Raw genomic sequence first — 24,805 nt, 5'->3', positions numbered from 1 at the left:
CCCCCCACCTCTCTCTCCCCCCTCTCTCCCCCCCCCTCTCTGCTGTCCCACTCCCTGCCCAGACCATGAGGACAGAGGCTCTTACTTAAGAGTAAAGGAGAGATCGTTACTGAAGCAGCAGGTGCTCGATACTGTATTTACAGGCTCACAGCAGCCACTATGCTCACGCTAGATTCCAGGGAAAGCAGGGCTGGGAGAAGCAGCCCAGGTTGAAGAGTCCACAAACAGGGCAAGGAGTTCAGAACTCCAGAGAAGCAAACTAGTTGGCCTCCTAGGAAGGGCAAGGCACACTTACTCATAGAATCATAGAATCAGAGAGTTGGAAGGGATCCTCAAGGGTCATCTAGTCCAACCCCCTGCAGCACAGGAATCACAGCTCAGGAGCCCCTAGCAGGTGGCCACCCAAACTCTGCCTGAAAATCTCCAACGAAGGAGAGTCCATCACCTTCTGAAACCGTCCATTCCACCATGGTCAAACAGCCGTCAGAAAGCCCTTCCTAATGTTGAGTCGGAATCTCCTTCCTTGCCATTTTAATCCTTTGGTTCAGATCTTCCCCTCTGGAGCAGCAGCAGCAGCAGCAGAAAACAAGCTTGCTCCATCTTCCATGTGGCAGCCCTTCAGAGACTTGGAGTTGGCTATCGTCTCGCTTCTCTCTCTTGGTTCTTAGGCGGAAAGCCCTCTAGTGCTTAGAGAAGCCAGGTGGACCTTCCTGGGTTACTGAGGTCAAGCTGCGTGTCTCTGCTATGGGTGGCTAACTGCACTCCTCCCTTTCGGGTCTGGATCATCTCCAGACCTTGACCACCAAGGATAGCTCAATTGGTTTGAATGCGGTGCTGATAACACCAAGGCTGCAGGTTCAATCCCCATGAGAGACAGATGCATATTCTTGCTTGCAGGGGGCTGGACGAAATGATCCTCAGGGTCCCTTCCAACCCTATATCTATACGTCCATGATCAGCAAAACCTTCCCTGCAATTTAAGAATTTGTGGCCACTTGGAAAACTCCAGAGGTGTGACCCTGGTCTGTTGAGACAGGTGAGTCACACATTCCTTTTTATGAGAAGGTTTAGCCTCTTCAGTGTCACGTAGCTGGGTTGTGCTTGCAGCTAATTTGCTGACAGCCCTCGGCCACAGTCCCCTATGCAGCATCCTTGGAGCTTAGGAGAGCCACTGCTGCTGCCAGTCAGTGTTGGTGACAAATAGTGCTACATGGACGGTCCAAGGCAGCTTCCAGCATTCCTACCAGATTGATGTGGATTTGGTCTGTTGCTTCCTCGGGACATCTTAGCATATACCAGTGGCACTACTCCTTCTCTTGATCTGGGCACGAAACTTCTGGATCAAAAGTGGAGTCCAGATCAAGGGAAGTGATATCGTAGTACCGCTCTGATCTGCCTTGGTCAGAACACACCTGGAATACTATGTCCAGTTCTGGGCGCCACGATTTAAGGAGGATGTTGACAAGCTGGAAGGTGAGCAGAGGAGGGTGGCCAGGATGATCAAGGGTCTGGAAACCAAGCCTTATGAGGAACAGTTGAGAGAGTTGGGTATGTCTGGCCTGCATAAGAGGAGACTGAGAGGAGATAGGAGAGCCATCCTCAAATATCTCAAGGGCTTTCACATGGAAGTGGGAGCAAGCTTGTTTTTTTCAGCTCTGGAGGGCAGGACTCAAACCAATGGCTTCAAAAATTACAAGAAGGGAGATTCCGACTAAAGCTTGGGAAGAACTTTCTGGCGGTAAGAGCTGTTCAATGATGGAATGGATGACCTTGGAAGGTGGTGGACTCTCCCTATTGGGAGGTTTTTTAAACAGAGGGGATCATAAATCCTTAACCAAATGACCCCCACCACCAACTTGGGTCCCTTTTTACTTATGCAAGTTTCACTTCTGAAGTTTTACTTCTTCATTTTCCCAGTGCCAGAAGAGCAGGGAGGGAACAGCTCTGCCCCTTTAGGAAATGGTTACAGGTAGGTAGCCGTGTTGGTCTGGGTCGAAGTAAAATAAAAAAATTCATTCAGTAGCACCTTAAAGACCAACTAAGGAAAGACCAACCTTTAGGAAATGGTTAGCCTCCGCAGTGCAGCCACCTAGTGGCAGGAAACGGACATTGCCTGAAAGATACTTCATCGGCACAACTGTTAGGGACTGGGGTTATTTCCACATTTTGCGGTAGAGCTACTGGAGGCATGTCAGTTAGTGCAATGACAAGCCAAGTGATATTGGCCAGAAGCAACTCTTGCAGCTGTGGCTCAGCTTTCAGATGAAGGCAGGGTCTACTGTCCTTTAAGCACTTGCCCTAACTGGCATTGGGCTGGGAATTTCGGGTCTAAGGAAGACAGAAGCAAAGTGAAAATGGCTTTGCAAAGTTTCCCGGGCTGCAGGTGTGTCCTGTTCCATGATACAGTTTGCAATAAGACTTGCTGCTGTGCCTCCTCCACGAGAGGCCCGGAGGGTGCTGGCTGTGACGCCCCACTTTCCACGAGGGGTAGGAAGTGGATCTTGCTGCTGGGAAGGCTTGCCATAACTTGAAGAGCAAAAAAGAGGACAGACCAAGCTGCTGCCAGCCCAAGCTGGGGAAAGAGGCATGCAGGGTCGCCACTGCCATGCCCTTGTGCCTCTTTCCCTGTCTCAGGTTGGCAGCGGCAGTGGTGTGCAGAGGAGCCCATGTCTGCGCCTGAGTCTGAAAAAACCAAGAAACCACTAACTAACTAACTAACTAACTAACTAACTAACTAACTAACTAACTGAAATATACTCGGAGTCGAGAGTGAATTTCATGCTCTTTATTCAGCTCATAGTCGGCCTGTTTCTGGTAGTGGTAGCCTGCTGAGAGAGTCTGCGTGGCCAATCAGACTGCTGATTCTGGATCCTATTGTTCAATGATTCAGCTCAGTACATAACACTAACTAACTAACTAACTAACTCCCCAAACCTGGAGATTTCCCTTAAAATGTAAAAATCCTCCCAGATGGGCATGTTGGCTCCCCAAAAGAGGACATGTCTGAGATTTCCCAGACATGGGAACCCTACTGCTGGGGGGCCACCATCTTCTCCTTGCTCTGCAGCTTCCCCTCTGATGGGGACCAGGCTGACACTGCAAGAGGGAACGGATGGGCAGAAAGTCAGGCCCAAGGCAGGGGAAGAAGAAAGGGCCAACAAGCCCCGCAAGAGGTTGGCGCCCTCTTGGAAGTTTGAGTGCTGAGACAGATATGGACCTTCAGATTCCCAGACTATCCTTGTACTTTTATTTCTAGGCTGACCTCTCTTACTGTCTCTTTGTTGGTTAGACTGATACCTCTCCGGTTGCAGTGAGCTTTCAGCTTCCTCTGCCTTCTCACACTCCTCTCAGACCTCGAGAGGTCATGCTGGAACCAGGGCCGTCCCAAGCATATCCAGCACCATGGTGCAAAGCTCCCTCCGGCGCCCCCACCCCCATTTCCCAGAGTTGTCAACCTTTTTTGTTAGGAAGGACGGTGCCACGGCAGGTGGAGGCTCTGTGCGCAGCGCTGCTTTGGCACAGCATGGCGGAGGCGAGCGAGGGTGGCAAGCTGATGCCAGGAGGTGCCGCGTCCAGCCTCCGCCTCTTCCCTGGTGCCCTCCAGATAGAACTTGGTGCCCTGGCACCCCGCGCCACTAGCCTCTATGGGTAAGACACCCCCGGCTGGAACGTTCCTCCAGGAGATCACAGGAGGAGCCAGCGTATTGAATAAAATAACACCACAGGCAAGTCAGTTGGACTAGAACCAGGAACGTTTCTATCCAAGTATGTAGGTATGACAATAAGCGGCTTTGTTATTTTCCTACCTGCAAGCATCTCCCTGTTTGTGTGATTGCTGATTGCCACAGGTAGAAGTCTTCTCTCTAACTGGGACCCATTCCTTTAATGCTTCCTTGCTGGGTTTCAGCAAGTTACCCAGTGAACCCCAGCGCACTTGCAAGGAACTGCTCATTCCCCCATCCCCATCCCCATGGTCCAAATGAGTCCCCGTGTGCCACACTGGAAGCAGCCCCAGGGGCACTCCTTGCCCGAGAAACATCCCATGAGAGAATGAAATCAGGCCTGCATTTTCAGGAGGAGGCACTCAGCCCTAAAGTCTTCCTTCCTGCTTTGAAATTTGGCCCTCCAGTTTTGTTTCTTGTTGCCTCATTTGCACCTAAAGTGAACTGTGGTTTATTAGATTAAGGCTTAGACCTGGCCAGAGGCTTAACTATGGGTTGTTTCCTGCCAACAAGCAACCGTCTGAAGCTATGGTTTGTTATTTGTGGCTTGATAGGCTATCTAGCAGCAGGTGCTTGCCAGGAGATAGAGGCAGGAGGAAAGAACAGCTGGAAAGCAAACTTTGGAAATACAAGCCATGGTCTCTTTGATTATCCTGAATATTTTTTTTAATGTGTTTGTGTGTGGGGGGGGTGCTATTGTTTTGCTTTTGTTTTTATTACATTTTTCATGTTTTTATCTTGTATCTTTATGCTGTGAACCACCCTGACATCTACGGATGAAAGGCAATGTAAAAATTTAATAAATAAAAAAAGTAAATATTCAGGCACAGGTTGTGGTTAAGTCTTGCGTTGTTAAACAAAGCAAGTAATAGTCAAGTAATTTAAGCTTTGCAAAAAAGTGAGCTATTTGGATAGCTGGGTAGCTCATTTGGTTAGAGTGTGGTGCTGACAACGGCAAGGTTGCAGGTTCGATCCCTGTATGGGGCAGCTGCTTATTGGACTAGATCAGTGTTTCTCAACCTTTTTTGGGCCACGGCACACTTGTTCCGTGAAAAAAATCATGAGGCACACCACCATTTAAAAAGTTAAAAAATTTAACTCTGTGCCGCCCTATATTATAATTATGACTGTAAGAAACACTTGCCAAATATTGCTTTCCAGCGGATCAGCGTTGTGTATTGGCGGCCGCCAGGCTCGTTTGCACTGAGCTTTGGGAAAGAGGAGGAGAAATATTGCTTTCCGGTGGGTAAGCATTGTACATTGGCGGCCGCCAGGCACGTGACAATGCAAATCGCCCTTCTCGTTGCCGCACGTTGCGGCACACCAGCCAGCGTCTCGCGGCACACTAGTGTGCCGCGGAACAGCGGTTGACAAACGCTGGACTAGATGATCCTCAGGGTCCCTTCCAATGCTATGATTCTTTGAGACCCACCAAAAAAAAGCACTTTGCAAGATGCCTTTTGCTAAACCTGGCAGCTCTTGTTTGAAGAGTTTCCTTAATCCCAAAACTAGCAGGAAACACAGGGCCTGTGTTTCTGCGCGGTATGCATTTCGGCACATGATCCGTGTTACTGTTTTCTGGGCTTGGCTTTCCCTGTGAGCCAGGAGGGAGGAATGGCAGATGGGAGGAAGGGGAGGTGGGCCTCTCCCGGGCGGGGGGGGGGGCCGAGGTGCTCCACCTCCCACTTTCTGATGTCCCCCCCCAGAGCAAGGGAGGAGGGTGGTGGGTGCAAAGGGCAGAGCAAGCGGCAGTGACAAAGCCACAGGAACCAGGGACTGCTGTGCAAAGTGAGAGTTTTACTGCAAAAGTGGGTTAGGGTGTCCAACAAACATGGCGAAGGTGGGGAGGCGACCAGGTGCTGAGAACAGAGCGTCAGGGAGATGGTGGGTGTCACTGCCTTCAGGTCGGGGTCTGTGGAGGGTCCCCCACTGCAGCTGCTCCACAAGGTCCTGGAGGCTGCATCTGAAGAGGGAAGATGAGAGAGGGAGAGGGTGAGCCTGGCCTTTGCAATGGTTGCCTTTTATTAAATTTAGACACTGCCCTCCGTCTGAAGAGCTTAGGGCAGTTCACAAGATAAGGTGGGAAAAGGCGCTGTTGTTTTACAGGCACTCCAGACCGTTGGGCTGGCAGAATCCAGCCCACGACACTCACCACCCCAGCGCCATAAAATCCCCCCAGATATCCTGATAGCGGGTTGATACCGTGATGCCCACGTAAACCCTGTGGGGGGGGGGGGCTCATGGCAGGTTATGGGGGTGTCCCTGCTTTCCAGGGAACGGCAGAGTTTCCCCTGCCAGCACGGCCAGTTTCTGCCTGGGGTTTCTCTCCGCAGACCTTTCCTCCCCTCCTGGCTCTCAAATATGCTCCCTGCAGCCCATCGGGTCACCTCAGAATTCAGGAGTGGAACAGGCCAATTTGCCGCAGCCGTTCTGGCAGCATTTCTTGTCCCCCGGGCAGTTGGAATCCACTTCGCAGGCATTGTGACAGGCGCCCAGCATGGAGATCCCAATGGAGAGGCTGGGGCAAGTGCCTGGCTTATCTGCAAGGGGAGAAGAGAAGAGGTGAGCAGGCAGAGTCGTCTGGAGCCGCAGGAAGAGGAAGGCAAGCCCATCTGGCAGTGGGTCTCCTCCTCCAGGGCAGGGCAGCCCAGGCTTTTCACTGCTTGTGGGCAGGCAGGTGAAGGCGAGGGAGAACATGTTTGGAGTGGAATCACAGAAGGATCCTACAAAGCAGAAGACCAAGGAAGGGGAGGAAGAAGATGGAGCTTCAGATTCACAAAGAACACCAGGAGAGCCCGACTGCTGGATCAGGCCAGTGACCCTTCTAGTCCAGGATCCTGTTATCCCAGTGGAAAACCAGGTGCCTATTGTGGGGAACCAGCAATAAGTGGAAGCAGCAGCAGTTGCCTTAAAGGGGAGACCTCCCTCGGCTGCTGACGGAAGGCTGCCATCCCAACCCAAGCACACTTTCTAGCACTGGACGAGACTTACCTCTGAGGTTGGACACAGGAAGCCTTTGAAGCTCACACCAGCTCCTTTTCCACACTGCACTTTTCATAGAGTCATAGAGTTGGAAGGGACCCCCAAGGGTCATCCAGTCCAACCCCTACTATGTAGGATTCTCAACTGGATCACAGATAATTTGTACAGCTACTCTCTGTGTTGTCTGTGCACACAGCTGGGCATCCTTACAAACTCGTGTGCAACAGTCTTCTCTATCCGCCTCCCTTCAAATACTCTTTTTCCATTAACTTTTTTTTTCTATTTTTTAATTTAAGGGGGCGGGGTTTCCCAAGGGTTCTGCATATACACACCCAAGACCTCTTGGCACATGAGTTGAACTATCAAACGGTGCCCCTTGCCAGGGGAAAAGGGGTGAGTGTAGATCTACATTGGAAACAAGAGTGTGGGGTTGGTGGGTGTCCCTTCAATCTGGGAATCAAAGGCTGCCGCAAGGGGGGAAAGGGCCCACTGAATGATGCTGGTCGGTCCAAACCCCAAGAGGCACCAGAAGGCAGCCCCTGCCCTTTCCTCCCTACGGGTGGGAGGAGAGCATCAGTGCCACCTATTCACCCAAGGGTGGGGGCTCCTGAGGAGGGTGACAGCCCTCCTTCCAAGAAGTGCACCAGGAGTGCACTGCACCTGTTGCTATCACTGTAGGATCAACAGCAGCCGCAGGCGGTGATGCATTCATCGGAGGCTGGATCCTGCTGCCTGAGGTACTTGCCTCACATTGCCTCACAGTAGATGCGATAGATAGATAGATAGATAGATAGATAGATAGATAGATTAGATACAGACAGACAGACAGACAGACAGACAGACAGACAGACAGACAGTTAGAGGGAGTGCTTTTTTTCTGGGGGGACGCATACCCCTAAACATTTTGTGAATCTAAGTTTGACTTCATTGAGGGGCAGTATTTCAATATGAGTAGGAAAATGAGAGTGCCCCTAAACATTTTTTAGGAAAAAAAAGCACTGGATAGACAATAGAGATGATGATGAAGAAGAGTTTGGATTTGATATCCCGCTTTATCACTACCCGAAGGAGTCTCAAAGCGGCTAACAATCTCCTTTCCCCTCCTCCCCCACAACAAACACTCTGTGAGGTGAGTGGGGCTGAGAGACTTCAAAGAAGTGTGACTAGCCCAAGGTCACCCAGCAGCTGCATGGGGAGGAGCGGAGACGCGAACCCAGTTCCCCAGATTACGAGTCTACTGCTCTTAACCACTACACCACACTGGCTCTCAAGGGCAGAGATAGATAGATAGATAGATAGATAGATAGATAGATAGATAGATAGATAGATAGATAGATAGAAAGATGATAGTTCTTTAGTTGAATAAAAAAAATCCTTCAGTAGCACCTTAAAGACCAACTAAGTTTTTATTTTGGTATGAGCTTTCGTGTGCATGCACACTTCTTCAGATACCAGTTGTTTAGTTGTTTAGTCGTGTCCGACTCATTGTGACCCCATGGACCAGAGCATGTCAGGCATTCCTGTTTTCCACTGCCTCCCGCAGTTTGCTGCACAGCTTAGGTCCAAGCTACCTTGCCATCTCTGTAGACTGATATCTATCTATCTATCTATCTATCTATCTATCTATCTATCTATCGATCTAATCTCTTTGACCAAGCTAGATAGATAATAATAATAATAATAATAATAATAATAATTTATTATTTATACCCCGCCCATCTGGCCGGGTTCCCCCAGCCACTCTGGGCGGCTTCCAACAAAACAGAAATTCTAAAATACAGAAATCCATCAAACATTAAAATACAGAAATCCATTAAACATTAAAAGCTTCCCTAAACAGGGCTGCCTTGAGATGCCTTCTAAAGGTCTGGTAATTGTTGTTCTCTTTGACCTCTAGTGGGAGGGCATTCCACAGGGTGGGTGCCACTACCGAGAAGGCCCTCTGCCTGGTTCCCTGTAACTTGGCTTCTCGTAGTGAGGGAACCGCCAGAAGGCCCTCAGAGCTGGACCTCAGTGTCCGGGCAGAACGATGGAGGTGGAGACGCTCCTTCAGGTATACCGGACCGAGGCCGTTTAGGGCTTTAAAGGTCAACACCAACACTTTGAATTGTGCTCGGAAACGTACTGGGAGCCAATGTAGGTCTTTCAGGACCGGTGTTATGTGGTCTCGGCGGCCGCTCCCAGTCACCAGTCTAGCTGCCGCATTCTGGATTAGTTGTAGTTTCCGGGTCACCTTCAAAGATAGAGGATAGATAGATAGATAGATAGATAGATAGATAGATAGATAGATAGATAAGACTTCCGGTCCGTCGCGGCGGAGAGAAGGACGCAGGGACTTCGCGTGCCGAAGTCCCTGGCCTCGCGGAGGGGGGGGAAGTCCGCAGAGCGAGCGGACTCCCCGTAAAAACACCGGGTAGAGAGTCCCGGTGACTCACGCGCCCAGCGGCTGCTCCGTTTTGCGGATCCCCCGCTGCCCGAGAGCTCAGTAGAGCGATCGAGAGCCGGCGGGGTGGAACCGCGGGAGCCATTTTGGGCTATATCTTACCTCCGAGAAGCGAAGCTCCGAGTCCTGACCCGGCAAGCGGCGGATTCTTCCGAACAAATTTAAAGATTTCCATAAAGTAAGTGGAATTTTTATTTGGACTTTAAAATCATCAATTGGAAAAATAGGAGAGACTTTAAAGAAACGGAAGTCGGTCTCTTCCTAATGGCAAACCGGGAGGCGCTTTAAATAAACCCAAGCCGAAAGACGAAAAAGTTTCTGGGACGGTGGACCCGAGAGAAAGAAAGACTTTTTTGAACCTTCTCAGCTCCCGTGCCCGGCACCCCTTGAGGTACAGCATTGTTGGGGGGAAGAGTGCTTTGACAGCTGTCAAAAGCTGTCAAACTGTTAAAAGACCGGGTGGATTTACTGCATTGCTGTGAACAGTAAAAATCGATTGAAAATGAGGTAGAATTATTTAAATTGAAATTAAGAATGGATTGGTGATGGAGTTAAAGACAAAGGGAAAGACCAACCAAGATGGAGTCGATCGTCTAAACAGGAAGGAATTTTCCAGCACCCTTTGCTCCCTACCTCCTGTTCGTCTGCGGTTAAAAGAGTTATGAAAACAAAGTATTCTCGAGCCTTCCAGGAGGCGGTGTTGAACTATCTACAAACATGGGAGGACATTTACAAGGAACGGCAACATCCTAATTTACCATCAGTAGAGGCTGAAGTCCAAGTTCAGGATTTAGAGGACAATTCGGACTTTGAGACTTTTGATTCTGAGAATGTGTGCGAGGAGAAACAACCTGAGGAGAATTTTGAAGGCGACTTGGACTACAAAAAATATATTTTGGATGAAGCAAAGTATGGATTTCAAAAGGAAGAAAAACAAGAAAAGCAAGAAAATGAGAAGCAAAGGGACATGAAGATTAATGCAATTGAAGATCCTGGAGGAGTTAATATGTGGAGCGGTGTCATTCAGGGGTGGGAAGGACAGGAGCAGGGGGGAGTAAAGGCCTGGAGATGGAATTGGGAAAGAACTGGTGTGGGGTGAAAATTTTAGTTAAAAGGTTTTTTTTGGTTTTTGAACGACGGTCTTCGAAATCTTGGTTTGTTAACGGAAATGCTGAGCCAATTGGGGGAAAAGACATAGGGAGAGGGGAAGGAGAATGTAATAAAGTATATGGTTAAGATTTAGTGTAGTGATTCGATGTTAAGGGGGGAAAAAAATTGAGTTTTCTGGAGGGAGTTAGAAGAATGGCTGAGGAAAGAATTTTTTTTTAGTTTAATATTAATTTTTGTGAGTTCAGATAGGTGTCTGGGCAGAGAGCTGCCTACCCTCCTCTCTTTACTTGGAGACACCCAGTGGCAGGGGGTGCTCGGAGGGGAGAGGAGGGGGTGGAAGGAAACCCAGGCACAAAAATGGAACCTTGGAAGTGCTGTGCCCTGCAGGTCCCTTCTGTGGCAGAGGGGGGCCTGTGGGAGGGCAGCATGGAAAAGGAGGAGGATTGAGTTAATAGTATAAGAATAAGATTTTGAATTGGAATAGAAAACCCGCCACAATTAATTAGAGAAGTTAGGAAAACCAGGAGGAAGAGTATCGAGGAAGTCACAATTATAATGTTAAGATAATAAGAATTGGGAATTTATATTTCTTCCCTATTGTTGTTGTGTTGTCTGTATTTGTTTAACTATGTCTATGAAAGAGCTGGGGGGAAACCAACCCTCAGAGCTCCTCCATTCCTGTCCTTTCAGTGGCAGGGAGGGGATGTGGGGGGAGGAGGGAGGGGGGAGGCCAAACCCAACTTATAATGGACCCCTTTGATTCTTAACGCCCACGGGTACCACTGGTGGCAGAAGTGGACTGGTGGGTGGACGGAAAATGAAAGGACAGTATTATAATGTATGTTTTGTTTGTCTTGTTTGTATAAAACTAATAATTTTTTTTTTAAAAAAAAGATAGATAGATAGATAGATAGATAGATAGATAGATAGATAGATAGATAGATAGATGATAGATAGATAGATAGATAGATAGATAGATATCACTCTACAGAGATGGCAAGGTTGCTGCACTGCTTCCTATCCTGCCTATTTCATGGAATCCTGGAATTATACAGTTGAAAGGGACCCCCCCCCTCAAATCCAGGGATCATAGCTAAAGCGTTTCATTCATAGACATGTCAAACACGGGAAGCGGAAAGCACAGCCCTGCAAAGTTAGTCAGTCTGCTGCAGTCGAAGGTGACCTCAGACAGCTCCATGCAGGCCATGAGCTCTTGAGAAGGGCCGCCTTGGGCCAAAATGAGTTAAATAGTGCAGACCCTTGGGGTCCCTTCCAAATTACGATCCTATGATTCTAGGGACAACATGGGGATGGTGTTGCATGCACAGGACTCCCAAATGGCACCTGCACCCAGCAGTGGATGCACCTGATCGTACAGTTTGTACACGCCCTGAGTCAACACTAAGTCCTTGCCTGTGTGAGACGCTCATTAAAGGATTTCAACAGGGAAAGAAGCACTATATTAAGCACTATATTAAGTATTCCTGGAACTGCAGTTGGTTGCGAAAGAGAAATGCCTTGGCGACACGGCAGGAGTACCTTCTCCGAATGGAGAATGTCGGCCGCGAAGAGACAAAAAGGAGATTCTTTTAAGACGCAAGGTTCTCTGCATCTCTATCAGCCTAGGACGGTGGGGCACCATCTCCCCTCCGAAGGTCAGCCCAGCCCACGGGGTTAGCAGGGTTAGCCTGGCATTGAACAGCATGGTTAAAAAGCAGAACTGGAAATGGAAATGGCTGAGATACATGGAAATGGCTGAGATGACCGGAAGAATTCGCGACCGGGGAGAAGAAGCGACAGGAGAAGAGTGGAAAGATTTTAAAATGTATTTGAAAAAATATGCTAAAATTGAATATTAAGATTAGATTTAGAATTGTATAGAAGCTGTGGATTTGGAAATTATGTGAAGTATATTGAGGTATGAAAGATTTGAAATTCTAAGAAATTTTTATAAAAATGCATTGGAAATTGCTAAAGATAAAAATGAAATGAAGCACAGATTGAGGGAACTCGAGGAGGTCCCTATATATAATGTCAAAGGAATTTGGATTTGGATTTGAATTTTTGTGTCTATTTGTTTTGTTATGTTATGTTATGTTATGTTATGTTATGTTATGTTGTTATGTTATGTTATGTTATGTTATGTTATGTTATGTTATGTTATGTTATGTTATGTTATGTATGTATGCTTTTTGTTTATTTTTTCTTTCTTTCTGTTTATAAAATTAATAAAAATTATTCTTAAAAAACAACAACAACACATAACTGAAAGTGCCCAAACAGAGGAATCCCCACTGCTTTTTGGAGAAGCTCAGCTGGAGACTTGGGGAAGGAACTCTCCAAGGGAAGGGGAGCCTGGAAGTGTGTTTGGGCTACTATTGCTGCTGTTTTTCACTTCTCCAAGGCCACCATGTGTGGTGTCCCATCCTGCCCCCTGCCAGAGAAGCAAAAAAAAAGGCCACAGCCACTTCTCCTGTGGTGGAGGCTGCCTCCAGAAGCCTCTGCCACAGCCATACGACCCCCCCCCCCAGCAAGCCAGGCTTCAGCAAGGGTGGGGTGCATGGGGGACCTGAACATTTTGCCTCAGGCAGAAAAATGGGCCATCCCTCTGTTTAGGAAAGGAGGGATCAGTTATGATCAATTACTTCCCAAAAGCCACCAGGAATTCCCGTGAAGACCGAGAGGGCAAAGAGTGAGCGGGCACCTCTGCCCCCCCATCCTGCCCCACTAGCACACGGGGCTCCAGTCACTTAAGAAACATGGTCATTTTTTTTGCAGACTGGAGTGGCAGGACATTTCTGCCCTGCAGAGGGCTGGGCTAGATGGCGGGAAAGGCGTATCCAAACAGCTACGCAAGGGTTAATGCCGTAGCACAGAATCCTATGACGTTAACACCATTGTTGGGTCAGTGGTCGACAGAGAGAGCGGGTTTTAATTGTGAGAGCAGCAGGTGTTTTTATGCTGCTCTGGGCCTGTAAATATCCATCAGTCTCATATATAAATTTCAAGTAAATATGTTTCAGAATACCGAGTAAAAGCAAAGGGTTATTTTTAAACTTTAAACAGAGTGTCTTGGTAGTCTTTTCTGGGAAGGAAAAAGAGGACTATTAAAAAGGGTCAAATGACGTCAGGCAATTTCCGCAAAACTCTGTGTAAAGTACAATTACCACATTGATGACCCCGGGGGGGTCCCTTCTAGCTCTGCAATTCTATCATTCCACAAAGAAGATGCTTGTCTCCTGCTTCTTCAGGATACTTGGTTGTCACAGAGGCTCCAGGCTGGCTCCTGCACAGCTCCCTCATCCTCCTACCGAGATGCTTAGAATCATAGAACCATAGAGTCGGAAGGGACCCCTGAAGGTCCTCTTGTCCAACCCCCTGCAATGCAGGGATCTCAGCTAAATCATCCATGACAGATGGCCATCCAGCCTCTGCTTAAATGCCAACTCTCTCCTTTATGCCACAGAAGGAACAAAATCCCAAATGCTGCTCTTTGCAAGGATGCTCCACACATCAGGAGACCTCAGGCGTCACCTTGTTTGCCCAACTGATGACCTGACCATTCTGCATCATCCTTTCAGATGGTGCCACTGACTGCTGGAAAGGTGGGGCAGGGGCTTCCATAACGGGCAGCCCCCCCCCCACTCATAGCACCTGGCACCATGGTGCTGAAGCTGAGGCCTAAGATTATAAGAGGAGCTGCTGCTGGATCAGGCCATCGGCTCATGGAGTCCAGCCTCCAGTTCTCACAGTGGCCCGTGGGAAATTTGCAAGCAGGATCTGAGCACCAGAGCCCTCCCCCCTCTTTGACTGTGGAGACAGAGCGGAAGCATCCTGGTTAGTAGCCATTGATAGCTGTCCCCTCCTCTGAGTTATCTAAACCTCTTTTTAAAGCCTTCCAAGTGGGTAACCATCAGGGTCCCCTGTGGCAGTGAGTTCCACAGTTCAGCCATGTGCTGCCTAGCTGAGACTCACTCCTGGGGGGGTGGGGCAGGAGGATTGCAGTGGGCAGGGGGGGCACAAGAGGGCCAGCGTTACCATTTGGGAGATGGCAAGAGGCCCCGCAGCCCGTCCGGCAGCACTTCTCGACGCCCTCGCAGCTGGCATCAGACTGGCACTCTTCTGTGCAGTTACTGCTGGCACTCTGCACCTCTGTATCTGGGCATGTGCCCCCTTTTACTGCAGCAGCAACTGGAAAACGCAAAGAGAAGACAGTGTTGCCTTGAGGGGTTCCACCCGGCCTCTTCTTGGGGGCCCTTGATGTGGCCGCAGGGAATTCCCCTGCCCTTGGCACGTGGAAGCTCAAGGGGGTGGCAAGCTGGCATCAATGCCCATGGTGGGCATTGCAGCAAAAGCCTTTTCTGGGAGGGTGGAGAGCAACTGCCCTGGGCTCCCTCCCAGGCACCCACTGCAGGTAAGAGAGGCAAGAGAGTTTCCTTGCCGAAGGAGAGTCAGGCGGGCCGGGCCTCTTCATCCAGCTGGGCCAGGCTGGAGACAAGGGCTTTTCTCTTCTTCTCGCCTAGGGATAGCACCCTCTCACACCCACCTGTAATGTTCTGTTGGAGCACCTCTATCCGCAGAATCGAGGCTGTGAGAAGCCCCACCAGGGAGACGAGGACGAAGAGGTGGAGGAGGCAGCTGCTATTCCTGGGCTTCATGGTGCTGTTGCTCGCAGCAGAGAAGGTGCTGTGGGTCTCTGGCTGCTGCAGGCCAAGCTTTAAGCTCTCTCAGGTGTGGCTGGAGGAGGGGGAGGGAGGTGGGGAGGGCGAAGAGAGGCTCCTGGGTGATGGACAGAGAACAAGTGGAGCCCAGCTCCCTCCTTCTTCCATTGCACAATCCGATCGGATCAAGTGACACAGCTGGCCCTGGTGCGAACCAGGAAGCAGCAGGCTCAGGGAGCCATAAGAGAAGAGTCTGGGAGCCTCTGCTCAGCCAACTAGGGACCCTTCTATCTCTCCACCAACTCCTGGTCTCCTTGCAGCAGGCAGGTGTTGAAGCTGCTCAAGAAAGCCGCTGTTCTTCCCAGAGGAGAAGTGGAAGTTGGACCAGCATGCTGAAGGCCAAGGGCCTTGTGCCATTGAGCAAAAGACCCCCCCCCCAAAAAAAATCTCATTTCCCCATTCTCGGGAGACCTGCCAGGGCAAGTGGAGCTTGCGGGTCCTCAGCACTTCTGACATCGAATGTGGTGCCACAGGAAAAGGTTCGGAGGAAGAGAGGCTGGCTGCTGGCACTGCAAAGGTCCAGGAGCGCATGAGGCAGAGAAGGCAGCAGAGTGGCAGAGGCCAGGGCAATTAAATGGTAAATGATGAGACAGTGTTTGATGATAAGAAGAGCCTGCTGGGTCTGGTCAGTGGCACACCTGGCACAGCATCCTCTTCTCACAGTGGCTGAACAGTTGCCTCCATGGAAAACCAGCATTCGAGCACAAGAGGACTCCTTAAGCAGAGGCTTGACAGGCATATGTCAAGAATGCTTTGATGGTGTTTCCTGCTCGGCAGGGGGTTGGACTGGATGGCCCTTGGGGTCTCTTCCAACTCTATGATTCTATGATTCTATTATTCCTTCCTCCTGTGGTTTCAGGTCTTCAGAAGCATTGGTGCCTCCAGCTGTGGGGGTAGCGCAGAGCCATCCTGGCCAGTTACCATTGACAGCCCTCTCCTCCTCCGTGAATTTCTCCAGTCCTCTTTTAAAGCCATCTAAGTTGGTGGCCATCACTGCCTCCTGTGGAAGGGAGTTCCACCGTTTAACTACACACTGTGTGATGAAGTCCTCGGTGTTGTTTGACTTACTTGCTTGAATCATCAAGAGCGACCGGCTCTCTCGGCCCTTTTCTAGCTTTCCACCGACTTGTGGCCTCAGCAAAGGCCAGAGGAATCCGCTGCTGCCCGATTGGTGCCTGCTCCCGACCAAAGGGGTGGGTGCAGTGCAGAGTGATGCCCTGGTCTGCAGCAACCAGCACTTGGGCAGGTGAGAGAAGGGACAACCCTGTCATCTGAGGTACCAGGCTGGCTGTCCAGGTCTCAAGTTCCATGTTTGCCTGGCTGCGGGGTCACCCTCCCTGTTGGGGTCACAGGGCACCTGGCAGCCTCCCTCCTTGCGTGTGTTCTCACGCCAGTTAAATCCCCGCTGTCAACAATGAGGCAAGGTTTGGGAAATGCTGGAGCTGATGCTTTGTTTGCAGTTGCAGGCACCATGCCCTGATCGAGGGACACAAATGCCCGCTTACGTAACGGGGGTTTAACTCTCCCAGCTTCCAGGGCAAGGAAGATGATCGCTGACCACTGCCACCCAATCAGGGTTAGCACCCCTTGCTCGGATAGCCTAAGAGGATGGGCTATGAAGGTGTCATGAGCTCTGATGGAAAAGGAGCTGGTTGACAAGGAGGGGCGTTTGGCTTCTGCCCGGGCGTTGTAAACGCAGGTGAGCACTCCTTGGATGAAGCATTCCTTCAGAAGAACATAAGGAGGCCCTTTTGGATCAGGCCAATGGCCCAGCTAGTCCAGCATCCTCTTCTTATAGCGGCCCAGGAATCACGAATGCTTCTTAGAACCTCATAAGATTCCCGCATGTTGACGGGCGGAATCCATCCTTTTCACCCCTCGCTCTGATAGTGGCAGGCGGGTCCTCGGAGGCAGGGAAGCCGCCCAGAGTGGGCTCCCAGCAGCTGTGTGTGCAGAGGAGCCAAGGAGCCTGGGACACAGCGTCAGCTCTGGTTTCTTTACACAGGGACGGGTGACTGGCAGGCCAAGGGGCCGATCCGGATCTCCTTTCCATATTTGCACATCTCCAATCGAAGGACAAAGGAAGCGGGAGAGGAGAGTGACCGAGCTCTGGAGAGGAGCACACCTCCTTTTCTGTCGAGGGATTCCTAATCTTGGGGACACATTAACAGCCCACAACCACATTTCCCAAATTATCCAGAAATATTTGCAAGAGCCTGCTGGATCAGGCCGATGGCACATCTGGTCCAGAATCCTTGTTTCTTGTTTTGGAGTTTATTGCATTATTATTTTCCTTGGTGGGTCCTGCAAACCACTATTCCGAACGATGCTTTTTATAGGGTAGGGCAGGGGGCACAGAAGTTGGGTTTATGGGACCAAGGGCGTTGCCCCCCCCCAAGTTTGGGAACCACTTGCTCAGAGGGACTGATGGCCTGGCTTGGTGGCTTCTGATGTTCCTCAACTCTCCCAGACTTTTCTTTCTTCTTGATGCCATTTGCTTTGGTCCCTCCTGGCTTATCTAATCTCTCCCTTTGTACCGATCAGCTGTGTAATTGTTCATAGCTTTACCTTTTGGCTTAGGAAGCAAAGCAGAAAGAACCGACAAAGGAGGAAGATGTGGTTAGAAAAGGATCTGTTTGCAAATGGCAGGGAGGCATCCCCACCTCTTTGTCCTCATCCTCTTTGTCCTTCTCTTCAGTCAACCATGTTTTCATGGCACAGCTGACTCTGGTGTATTGCCCTGGCTCCTTCTGAAAGTTTGAGTATTTTGTATTTGGTTATTATGCTCAGGAGAATGGCAAGATCTGTTTCCTGCTTCCCTAATAAGCCCTGGCTAGCTGAAGGCGAAACAGGCAAAATGCCCTTAACAGCACCTTGAAGCAGGCCATCCTGGTGCTTGGCACAGCACTGAGGGACTCATCCAGGCTTCCTTTTGTGCCATATCTCTAGGCACAGGTCTGTGCTTTAAACTAAAGCATTGTGTCCAAGCACTTTAATTTTGGCCCTGGCATTTCCCCCAGGAAAACCCGCTCTTTACTGCTGGATCAACGCAAATGTGTCAGTCGGCAGAAATCCTGAGTTGCCATTTGTTCCAATGGAGCTTTAAAGAGTGGATTTTGTGGGGAAAGCACTGGGGCAAAAAGAAAAAGGTGCTCAGACACAGGGCTTTAAAGTGTGGACTTGGACCTAGCAAGTGTGGGGTAGGTGTGGATGAGCCAGAGGTCAGCACGGTCATCTGCTGATGTTCTTGCAAAGCAGGCTGCCATTCGGGCTGAGCTTCAAAGTCTGATGTGAAACGCTGGCAATTCTGTTTGCCTCGAGTGCTCCAGAATTCATAGGACAGAACTAAGCCTGAGAGTTTGGGAAATGTTTCCAGAACTTAGACACTCTTGTGTTGCATAGGGGTTTGTGGGAAGAGGGCGTGATTAGTTTATTTTGTTTGAGTCCTTGTTTTCATCTTGGATTTTTATGCTGGGAACCAGCCTGAGATCAACAGATGGAGATCAATAAAATAAATAAAATAATGGGAGACCCGGGCTCATTTGTCCCCCCCCCTTTAACTGCCACAATGGGGATATTTGGCCCCCTTTCCAGGGCCAGGGACCTCCCTGCTCATCCTTGGCTGCCACGTGGTCAGAGCCTGCAGAAACCAAGCATTGCAGGGGTCTGAGCCAGAAGACCCTTCGTGTCCCTTCCACTCTTTAGTTCTAAGCAAAAGCATCCCTCCCTCCCTCCCTTGGTTAACATTTTTGTGCAAAGCTGCTCTACAATCCAGACCAGATCCATATCACCTGAGAACAATCCCACCTGTGTCCTTTGAGCCGCATTTTGAAAAGAGCATTTGGGCATGTTGTGTGCGAGAGATGAGCTCCTTGGCATAACTCTTCTCGCACCCATGGCGGCAGGGACTTGGAAGGTGGTCAAATTCAGGGAGGGGAGAGAGAGAGAGAGAGAGAGAGAGAGAGAGAGAGAGAGAGAGAGAGAGAGAGAGAGAGAGCGCCACATTCCCAGCCAGCTTCCTTGGGCCAGTCAGCAGTGTGTAACCTGAGTTGTCGTCTGTTACATAAAGGATTAATTGGTACTTACCTTACAGATGATAACTATGAGGGCAAAAGCAACAGTGGCAAGGGGGGGGGAAGCAGGGGGGGTGGCTTGTTTGCTGCTCTTTCAGCAACCTCTCTAACTGCTGCCAAATTGCAAGCAGTTGCTTATTTTGTGCCCCAGCCTTTGGGGCAATACTGTCTCCCCATCCTGGTGTGCTTGGGCTGCTTTCTCTGCCACAGCCATGCATTTGTGCATGTGGGTGTGTTGTGCATGCATAAAAGATTGGTTGTTGTTTTTCTAAAAAAACGTGCAACGTTGCACAACTGCACAAAACGCATGGAGTCATGGCATGGGGAACCTCACGGCTGTTGGATTATCACAAACTCTGGAGGAGACGGGATGGCTGGGAAATAAGTACGGCCTTCTTATCGCAACAGGTTCCCTGTGTACTTGACCACCTCTAGCAGTCTGCTGCAAGGGCCATTGCGGTTCGAGGACCCCCCCCCCGCGAGAAATAAAGGCACATGGTATTTGAGTTAATGGGTAGAATGAGGCCACAACTTTATTGGTTAGAGCAAGTGAGAGGTATTGGCTTAGGCGTTGGACTCGCTAGCAAGCGTGACTCCACCCCGCTCGGGGTCGTATCAGGTTAACACCCCGAGGGAGGAACCTGTTGATGCAAATACAACTGAAAGCTCCCCCTGGTGTCACCGGGGGTCGTGCCATGGCCCTAGCCACCAGCAGGGCGTCGGACGGGATCCACGACTGCCGGATCCCTTAAGGGGAAACCCCTATAAGAGGAGGGTTGGATGATGGCCACAACCAGTCCTCGAACACACCAGACAGCTCCATATTCCAATGCCTGCCGCCAATACACTCACCGCTGTAACCAAGCCCTAATGCTTCCTGTGATATCAGCTAGCCAGATATCAAGGGGAGATCCGGAGGCTGCTGCGCTCTTTTGAAGCAGGTAAACCCCGCCCACGAGCTGGCCCTATTGGCCAGCCAGGGGCCTGAGTGCGGCAGCAGGAATAGGTGAAGCAGGGGGCCGAACATGCCCCTCTGCTTAGCGCGTAGAGCGAGTCCCGCCCGCAAAGTCTCCCCTCCATGAAGAGGAGAGATCAAGCCAGAAGCCCCAGGGCAGCATCATGGCCAGGATGAGTCTGAAGCCAAGCAGGGCTGGGTTTGCTCAGTGCCTGGATGGGTAGCTGCCCGGGAGAACTTTGTTCGGCATGTTGGAAAAGATGCAACATGTAAGCATGAGAAAATCAAGAGATTCTTGCATTGCACAGGGTGGACTAGATGGCCCTTGGGGTGCCTTCCAGCTCCACAGTTCTATGATTCATTGCACTTCTCACCTTGAGGATGGGGCCAGGGTCTGGAGGGGAGTGGGCAGGAGGGCAGAGGGACCAGGCTGGCTGGCTGGCCAGCCGGCCCAGAAGAACCCCCTTCAAGTCTCTGTCTGGTCTGGACTCTGTCCAGATTAGTGAGATTAGATGTGGACTTGATGTATCCAAAGATTGACTTTCGCCGTGACGTCTGCATTCCTCCTCCGGAGGACAAAAGGCTCCCTTGCCACAGAAAGCCCTGCCCTTGTTTGCTTTCTAGGCTCAGAGAAGCAAGTTTGGGAGGAACATGCTGGTTCCCAGGTGAGCAGTTAGGGTCCGGTGGCAAGAAGATGAGCTGGGGGAGGGCCACGGGTGCAGCGGGAGAGGGGGGGGGTTCTCTGCTCTTTCTCAGAGGTCGAGAAACTTGGAGCCACCCAAGGAAACCGAGAAGCCACCTAGCTCAAGATGAGAACTAAGAGAGGAGAAGCAGCCCGTGGATTTCACTGCAAATTTTTATGGCCCCTGGAGTTGTCTTTGAGTTGGCGACTAGTACTAGCCATGATAGAATCACAGAATTGTAGACTTGCAAGGGACCCCCAGGGATCATCTAGGGCTGATCCACACTTGCCTTTCCTCTGCTGTTTCCAGGCACAGGCCATGCTTTAAAGCTCTTTGTCCGAGAACTCTTATTTTAATTTTTGCTCAAAAACCTGCTCTCTAAAGCTAAATTGCAGCCAACATCAATTCTGGATTGCTCCAGTTCAGCTTTAAAGAATGAGAAGATTAGAGTACAAGTGAGGAGAATACATCAATTAACAAAGCTTCCACAACAACCCTGCAGGGTGGGACACTATCACCCCCATTTTCAGATGAGGAAGCGACATGCTCAAGGTCATGCAACAAGTTAATAGAATCATAGAACTGAAGAGTTGGAAGGGACCCCCGAGGGTCATCTAGTTCAACCCTCTGCAATGCAAGAATCTCAATTAAAATTCTGGTGCTGTAAGGAGCTGATCAAGATCCCTTAGACCCAAGCTATGTGCTCTAGCCACTAGACCACTGTTTCTCTCAGGGCATCAATGGAAGAGTACTCTTGTCCACAGACAATAAAAGTGCTAGCTAGCCTTTAGTGTTCCCCGTGCAGCTAATATTGCAGCAGACGTGTTGGAAAACGGGTCCAGTCTCTGGTTCTGAGCACACATTTTGGTGCAGACATAACTCTGGGTTTTGCAGATTGCCTCCGGGTTTGCTGTTAAACTGACAGAAATCCTCCTGGCAGTGAAGGAGTCAACATGCTTTTGCCTTTGCAGTGGTTGATGTTTGCAAGACCCCCCCCCCCCTTAGCTCTGCTCACCTCCCTTCTCTGGTCCCACTGCATTCCTGAGCTTGTGTGGGTCAGAGAGTGCAAAGCAAGGGATATGGGGCTCCATGGATCTTCTGGCAATCCAGAAACGCTCTCCCTCCCTCTGTCCTCCTCTCTCCGCCTGTGTCTCTCATCCCTTCCCTCCAAACCCCATCTTAAAATCCCCTTACATTTGCTTCAATGTTCAGGGTCATCCCAGCCTCTGCCCGATCGTCCCCCCCCCCCATCATGCCACAGGTGAAATGCACACTCACCTGGGATCTGAGGCAGGTGGTGCCAGCTGGCTGAGCACCAGCGGAGTCACAAGTTACAAACTCACACAGAATCACAGAATTGAAGAGCTGGAAGGGAGCCCAAGGGTCATCCAGTCCAGCTGCCTGCCGGGCTGCGTCTCGATTTGTCTGTGTGCATTTACAACAGGCTTCCTTTTACATATATAGAACAAACCTCTAGGGTGGCTGAGTGCCTGAAACCCTTTTTTAAGCAATAAAACAATGACTAGGAGCAGCCCAAATGTGGCAGGCAGGTAAGGGCTTGTTTAAAAGGATGGAGAAATGAAGACTGAGAGGTGATAGGACAGCCGTCTTTGAATATCTGAAGGGCTGTCCCTTGGAAGATGGAGAAAGCTTGCTTTTCTCCTGCTCTGGAGGGGAGGATTCAAGTTAAAAGAACGGAGATTCTGACTAAACATGAGGAAGAGAACTTTCTGAAGGTAAGAGCTGTTCCACAGTGCAACGGTCTCCCTCGGGAGGAGGTGCACTCTCCTTCCTTGAAGGTTTCAAAGCAGAGGTTGGATGGCCATCTGTCTTGGATGCTTAATTGAGATTCCTGCATTGCAGGGGGTTAGACTAGATGAACCTTGGGGTCCCTTCCAGCTCTACGATTCTATAAGGTGTCAGAGGACCCTGCCTTGGTTGCATTCAGGTCCATCTCTCCCCCTCGTCCAGCCTCTCTGACAGACCAAGATCCTGCAGCCTTTCAAGAGGAAACAGCAGACCTGCACTCACCTTGGGAAATGGTTTCAGGGAGAGGAGATGCTGAGGCAGATGGAGGATTGGGCCCAAAGAGCTCTAGGTTGAGCCCCAGGAGGAGGACGAAGACAGTGAGGACCAGCTTCATGTTGCAGCCTGCAGGAAGGGTCATGGAGCCAAGTGGAGCCCAGCCAAGATATAAACCCTCTGGCCTGCTGCTGTGTGGGTGTGGGTGGAATTGGGGGTGGGAGGGGCCGCTTCAAGGTGACCTTGGTGGACTAGTCAAGGTCCCCCCCCCCACCCTCCATTCGAGGCTGGTTCTCCTTGCCTGAGGCACTGGCATCCGGCCCCAGGCGTGCCTGAGACTTGGTGGGTTGCCTGAGCGACTGCCCAGCAGGTGCAGCCATGCGATCGATGCAAAGCCACATCGTCACCTGCCTTGTTCCTCGGACCGAGAACGCAGCCAGGATTGAACTTGCTCTATTGGAAAAACTGAGCAACAACCAATGCAGTTCCAGAGGACAATGTAATAAGGGTAGATTTGGCAGAGGTCTGGTGTGATTTCATGACAGGTGTCAGTAAGGACGAAGACGGTCTGCCCCCTCACTCTGCTTATCAGCGGATTTGGTTGATTCGGTAATATGTGATGTTGTTCCTCTATAAAATTTGCCCCACCCATGGCAGTAATGGGTTTTATTTCATTCTATGTAAAAAATCATACCCGGCTTTCTATTTTTATTGCACCAGCTCGATGTGGGTCTTTTTTTGCTGCTGCTTCTGTTAGCCCAATGATGTATTTTCTTTAAGTCACTTTTCTTGCTTTAAAGGCAAAGGTAAAGGGACCCCTGACCATTAGGTCCAGTCGTGACCGACTCTGGGGTTGCGGCGCTCATCTCGCATTATTGGCCGAGAGAGCCGGCGTACAGCTTCCAGGTCATGTGGCCATCATGACAAAGCCGCTTCTGGCGAATCAGAGCAGCACACAGAAACGCCATTTACCTTCCCGCTGTAGCGGTTCCTATTTATCTACTTGCACTTTGACATGCTTTCGAACTGCTAGGTTAGCAGGAGCTGGGATCGAGCAACAGGAGCTCAACCCGTCACAGGGATTCGAACCGCCGTCCGCCGACCTTCTGATCAGCAAGCCCTAGGCTCAGTGGTTTAACCCACAGCGCCACCTGCATTGTTTCTTGCTTTACATTTATTTAAAACTCATTTAAAGAGGGAGAGAGAAAAATGCAGCCATTGATTTCTAAGCAAACAATTTTTTGGGGAAAAGCTTGCTTTATTGGTAAAGCTGACTTACTAACAACACATCTCCACCTGTCAGGGACTCCTCAGCTGTGATCCCTGCCTTGCAGGGGATGGGAACAGATGACCTACAGTTCTATAGGGCAGCCAAACCCACACAATAGCCATTTTTTTAAAAAAATAAATCGGAAGCTGCAGGCAGTAAATGGTGTTGAACTAAGGGCCACCTGGGCATTCCAGGATTCGAACCTGGATCTGCCAGCTTTCAAGCTGGCATTTTAACCACTGGGCTATGCTGATTCTCACTGGAGCAGATGGAAGGCGCCCCCGCGCCACCAGATTTGCTTCCAAACAGCAAGACCCCCCCTTTGCAAGGCTGCATGCCCAGCTAAGCCAGCTCCCTCCCTCTCTGTGAGCTGCTGCTGCTGGTGTGTCCAGGTTACTTTTTAAGGGTTACATAACACATTGTGTTCCAGGCCTGTCCAAGGTCAGAGAGGTCGCCCGGGCAGGGAGACCCCGGGGAGGCGGCCGGGCTGAGAGCATGTGTGTGTTTGAAACATGGTGCCTAAGCGTGTTAACAAGGCTGCGTGTCTCGGTGTGTGCGATGCACGAGGGCGTGCCTTTGCAAAGATGGGGATTAAGGAACTAGCAGAGTGTGAAAGGATCCCAAAGGGGGAAAGTAAATGTAACAAATTCCGGAGGAGGAGAGAGCACTCTCAAAGGAAAGGGGCGGGAGAGATTAAAAGATAAAAGGTACATGGTCACCTTGGAAGCCCATCAATCAGCCCGTTTTTATTGCCAGTTTCACCTGAGCAAACAATTTAATCATGCGCTTGGACACAAAATACAAGATCACCAGGAACATAACAA

At 50.2% G+C, this 24,805-nt stretch overlaps 2 protein-coding genes across 4 annotated transcripts in view; one reads left to right on the top strand and one right to left on the bottom strand.

Annotated features, from left to right (window-relative positions):
• Positions 1–5,499: 5,499 nt before the first annotated feature.
• LOC118089512 (WAP four-disulfide core domain protein 2) lies at positions 5,500–22,841 on the bottom strand. 2 transcript variants are annotated; one of them, XM_088673539.1, is made up of 5 exons: positions 22,721–22,841; positions 14,804–14,994; positions 14,296–14,448; positions 6,110–6,262; positions 5,500–5,685 (listed from the first exon to the last, which is right to left on the bottom strand). In XM_088673539.1, exons 2-4 carry the CDS (start codon positions 14,913–14,915, stop codon positions 6,111–6,113), a joined length of 417 nt encoding a protein of 138 aa, XP_088529665.1. In that variant the 5' UTR covers positions 14,916–14,994; positions 22,721–22,841; the 3' UTR covers positions 5,500–5,685; position 6,110. The 2 variants fall into 2 exon arrangements, with proteins under 2 accessions (XP_088529665.1, XP_060133409.2); XM_060277426.2 differs by lacking the exon at positions 14,804–14,994.
• The window catches only part of LOC148685202 (nigwaprin-a-like), a 35,648-nt gene continuing 32,826 nt past the window's right edge, over positions 21,984–24,805 (top strand). The window contains exon 1 of one of the 2 annotated variants that reach the window (XM_088673535.1): positions 21,984–22,425. In XM_088673535.1, the coding sequence (XP_088529661.1) occupies positions 22,330–22,425 (96 nt within the window). In that variant the 5' untranslated portion in view covers positions 21,984–22,329. The remainder of the gene's footprint in view (positions 22,426–24,805) is intronic. The other variant, XM_088673537.1, reaches the window with a different exon arrangement.

Source organism: Zootoca vivipara, chromosome 7, assembly GCF_965207765.1.
Source record: "Zootoca vivipara chromosome 7, rZooViv2.hap1.1, whole genome shotgun sequence".
Taxonomy (NCBI): domain Eukaryota; kingdom Metazoa; phylum Chordata; class Lepidosauria; order Squamata; family Lacertidae; genus Zootoca; species Zootoca vivipara.
The sequence above is the reverse complement of the archived record's forward strand: the minus strand, read 5'-3'. Positions and strand labels throughout refer to the sequence as shown.